At 30.5% G+C, this 5,181-nt stretch overlaps 1 protein-coding gene across 1 annotated transcript in view; it reads right to left on the bottom strand.

The window, feature by feature from the left end:
- LOC21386345 (trans-resveratrol di-O-methyltransferase) overlaps positions 1-646 on the bottom strand; it is a 1,401-nt gene extending 755 nt beyond the window's left edge. Inside the window, exon 1 of the mRNA XM_024164686.1 lies at positions 34-646. Coding sequence (XP_024020454.1) covers positions 34-646 — 613 coding nt within the window. The remainder of the gene's footprint in view (positions 1-33) is intronic.
- Positions 647-5,181: the final 4,535 nt, after the last annotated feature.

The following is a 5,181-nucleotide window of genomic DNA, read 5'->3' as shown; positions in this document are numbered from 1 at the left end:
TGCTAGCAATGGCTTTGGCCATGGTTCCAGTGCCTCCTCCAACATCGACCAAAGTCTCCAAACCCTCGAACACATTCTTATATTCAGTTAGAATGACCTTGGCAATTAGCTGGGAGTCATTAGCCATTGCCTCGTTAAAGAGATGAATATGTTTTGGCTCATCAGCGAGACAATCCCAAAAGTTCTTCCCATTTCCGTGCTCGAATGTTGTGCCATCACTGTGCTGTAACCAAGTGCTCAAGGAGTACCACGGAGCCGCCACTTCGGGAAGAAGGTGAAAAAGAAAAAATGATGTCATTTTGATGGAAGCTGGCCCGTCGCTTAAGAGAAGCCGGGAAACGTTTGTGAGAGAGAGTGATTCTTCTTCTTCTCCGTTAACTTTTAGGGCTGAAAAGAAACCGGAGTGAACAAGAATGCGCATAATGCGATAAATGCAATGAGCTTTTGAAGGATGGATAGGAAGTGCAGAGATGAGTTTGGAAAGAGTAATGGGTTGGCCATGTTTATGGATGATATCTGGTATTCCTAGTTCAATGACGCACTTCAATGACAAATTCCTAACAATATGTACTGAGTTACTCCACAAAAGAGAGTGAGCTTGAAGCAACTCGCTAGAACTCATCACATCTTCACTAAAATAATCCATTTTTATTCTCTCTCTTTTTTTTTTCTCCCTCTCTCTTAAAAATCTTGAAATTGAATGTTTCAATTCATGATGTAAAATCCTGCAGTTATGAATGCCCTTTTATAGAAGCAGTTAGATCATTTTATCAAGAGGGAAAATTCAAAGAATCCGTATCTATCTTACTTTTGTCAAATAGGTACTGCTACAAATTAGACTATCTATTTATATACAATATTAAGTGATATAACCCTATCCCACAATTAATTAAAAATACAAGTACAACTTTTCTTGGACAAGAAATATTATGACTAGAATAATTTTAATTATTATTTATATGCCTATATTACTTTTGTCAAATAGGTACTGCTACAAATTAGACTTTTTATTTATATACAATATTAAGTGATATAACCCTATCCCACAATTAATTAAAAATACAAGTACAACTTTTCTTGGACAAGAAATGTTATGACTAGAATAATTTTAATTATTATTTATATGCTTGTACTTTTAAATATGTTCTCTCTTCCAGATAGCTAATTAATTATTAGAACTTTACAGACAAAGAATATTATGGACTATATAATAATAATTCTCACATGCTCCGAAAAAAAATTATCATATATAGTTCTCACCTGCTCTTACATGAATAATCTCAAGTCACAATAGTTGACTCAGCTAAAAATCATGGAGGGCTCATGGAAAACATTTGCCCTCCCTTTAAGGAAAAAAAACAGAGAGATATTTACTCGTTAGAAACAAATACGGCAGAGTGTGTTGTAATCACACGCAACTAATTATTATACATATTTCTCACATGATCTTGCAAGTTTTGTGGGACAAGAAATATTATGACTAGAATAATTTTAATTATCATTTATATGCTTGTACGCTTTAAATATGTTCGCTCTTCTAGATGGCTAATTAATTATAAGAACTTTACCGGCAAAGAAATATTATGGACTATATAATAATTCCCACATGCTCTTAAAAAAAATTATCACATATAGTTGTCACCTGCTTTTACATGATTAATCTCAAGTCACAGTAGTGGACTCAACTAAAAATCATGGAGAGGTCATGGAAAACATTTATAAACTAAGAAATTTATGTTCTTTTTGAAATTTAGGTCTCGTTCTATAATTTTTTATTTTGACATTTGAAATTTAAATTTTTTTATGAAATTTAATGATTTGAGTTTGAATATATAAAACACACTGGTTTTAAACTTTTCATTAATTAATTTGGCATAAACAAGTAATATTTAAAACTTTTTCATCATCACAAAAGCTACAGAGAGCACATATATTTTACATGATAGGAAATGCTTTCGCCCCAAACTTCGGTCAATTACACAGATAAACAAGAAATTGCAAATGGCGAAGACAAACAACACGATTTAATGAGGTTAGGCCAAAGATTGGCTACGCCCTTGCGAACTCCCCTTAAGGAATTCGATCTGAACTCTTATTGATCTCTAGATTACAACACTCGAATCACATGACTGTATCCCTCCCGAGTATATACACAAACTTTCCTGAGAAAATTTGCGGCAAGAATTCCCGAGAAATTTTTTTCCTTTCTCTCCCTAGTATGCTGCTCAATTGGTTAATAGTACTTTTAAAAAATTGACCTAGTTTATCATTTGATCATAGAAGACTAAGAAGAGATACTAAAGTAAAAGTTGAAAATTTTATGCTGGATCGTTTACACATTCTATAATTACATGCAACAGTATGCTGCTCAATTGGTTAATAGTACTTTTAAAAAATTGACCTAGTTTATCATTTGATCATAGAAGACTAAGAAGAGATACTAAAGTAAAAGTTGAAAATTTTATGCTGGATCGTTTACACATTCTATAATTACATGCAACAACCCACTATGATGAAGGAATAAGGTAGACATATCAATCTGTTTCTAATAATTTAATCACGTAAAGATTTTATTGCCACAAACTTTGATATTAAATTAATATTATTAATGTTACTTGATTCATTTGGCCTTATACTTAACGTACATCTGTTGTACTCCGAGTCTAAAGAATTATGAGTTGAAATTTCCTGTTATTTTAAAGAATCATTATGCAGGAAGGCAAATACCAAATTTTAGTGGCCAGATGGCTGGAATTCATTATTAGATATCTGGACTGGTTGGTGCTTTAGAAGTTTAGAGGTCCGCTCCTTTCACTGTCCTAATAAATAAACCGGGACCTACTGTACTTGCATCATTATTGATCGCTTTTGATCATACTTTTCTACGTATTCACGTATTAAAAACGCTTAAAGAGTTTATTATTTATTTAATAATAATAAATTTATTTATATAATTATTTAAGAACTTTTGATTTTATCGAAAGAAGGAGAGGTCCGCTCCTTTCACTGTCCTAATAAATAAACCGGGACCTACTGTACTTGCATCATTATTGATCGCTTTTGATCATACTTTTCTGACGTATTCACGTATTAAAAAAACGCTTAAAGAGTTTATTATTTCTTTAATAATGATAAATTTATTTATATAATTATTTAAGAACTTTTGAATTTTTTGAAAGAAGGAATATGTGTATATCAAAGAAATTACACGAAAAACAATTAAGGATGGACACATTTGAAGGGAATTGTTTTAACTACTAAAAACCTAAAATAGGAATAAATGTAAAAAATTGTATTCATAGGAGTAAAGTGAGAAAAAAATATAATTTTAAAAATGGACAAAAAATTTAAATGTGAAAAACATTCACAAAAAATTTTTAAAAAAATTAAAAATAAAAAATAAGAAAAATATGAGTAGAAAAGGAAAAAAAAATAAGAGGAGAGGCTAACACGTGGCACGCTAGCTCTTTTATGTTTGTTAGATTAGATTAGACTAGTTGAGCCACATGCTATGTGAGGAATAACTTTATAAGTTTAATTCCACGTTAAAATATATAACCATCTTAGAAGATAAGTCCATTAATTAGTGTTAGAGAAAAATATTTTTAAAAAAATTATATCGAGAAAGAATAAAAATATATATGACTTTTTGACAAAAAAGAGTTGGGAGACATTTCTTATTTTAATTAAAATAAAGTAAAGAAAATAAAGTGTTTCAAAGAATGAAAGTGTAAAAAAAAAAATGAACAGTCAAAGAATGTTACAGAAAAAAAACAAAAAAAAAATAATAAGTAAAAGAGATGAAGAAAAAATAAAAGAGAAAGAGAAAGAGGAAAATTTAAAAAAAGAAAAAAAAAGAACTATAGTTATATCAGAGTCTAAAAAACTAAGTAGGGACATATTTGAAAAAAATTATTTTTATTAGAATAAAGTATTTTAAAGAAGGATATTATAAAAAAAAAAGAACTCTCTAAAAAATATTAGGGAAGGAAAAAAAAGAAAGAAAGATAAAAAAAACAAGAAGAACAAGGCCAACACGTGGGCTCTTTAGAAGCAAGTCCACTTGATTGCTTTTATATGTCTTAGATGTTGCGAAGATAGTTGTTAAAAAATTAAACTATAAAAGCGCCCTCGACAAAAGTTAAAAAACAAATAAAAAACAAAATAAGATTAGTAAATAGCAAAACATACGTAAAAAAATAAGGAACAAAAGGTGGAGAGGGAAGGAAGAGAGGTGGGAGAGTTACTACTACGCAATGGCATGATAAGTGATATGTGAAAGCACTATAAAAAAATTATGTGTTAAGATAACTCGATAACTCTATAAGATCATAGAGTTATTTCACCACTTTTTGTACATTTAAATGGTCCATTTTCTTGAGACTCTCATTAATTTTAGTTTATTTCTTGTAGTTTTTAATTTAGTTTACTTGCATTTTAGTTTATTTGGTTTTAGTGTACTTTTAATTTAGTTTAATTAGTTTTGTATTTAATTTATTATATTGTTTTCTAGGTCTCTCCTAACAAATTTATTTTACTCAATTTGTGTTATAATTAGCTGAAAATGGGTTAATGTGCAGAGTTGGAATTGAAATAGGGATGAAAATATAAGAAAAATTCAAAATCTGCTCTTGTATTTGCCAAAGCCCACAAGCTTCAAGACTAATTTTCTAGATTCCTCCATAAAGAAGAAAAATACACAAAGACAGGAACACCATATATATCCCTTGGTTGTTTGCTGCTATATATATTAGCCTATCATAGGGTTGAAGTGCAATATGTAGTTGGCGGTAAATGTTGTTTGGCACCAACGTTTGTTGTTAAAATAACATTATTTGCGACGACTTATCATTGTAAATAATAATTCATTTATTTATTCACCCCCCCCCCCCCCCCCATTTTTCCCCCCCCCCCCCCCCCCCCGAGTAAAAAGGGGTCATTTTGGCAGTTCGCAAAATTTATTTGCGACGACATTAATAGGTGTCGTCGCAAAAATTGATTTTGTATTCCCCCACTAAAATAAACAGCGGAGAAATTGGGCGGTACCCCAAAACTTATTTGCGACGACAATTATATGTGTCGTCGCAAATAATAATTCCAGAACCTTCCTTATACATGTTAAATAATAAAGTTATATTTTCGACGCAATGCGTTGTCGCAAATAATGTTAAGTTATATTTG

Source organism: Morus notabilis, unplaced genomic scaffold (assembly GCF_000414095.1).
Source record: "Morus notabilis unplaced genomic scaffold, ASM41409v2 Scaffold27, whole genome shotgun sequence".
Lineage (NCBI taxonomy): Eukaryota > Viridiplantae > Streptophyta > Magnoliopsida > Rosales > Moraceae > Morus > Morus notabilis.
Note: the sequence above shows the minus strand (reverse complement) of the source record. Positions and strands in the feature narration are given on the sequence as shown.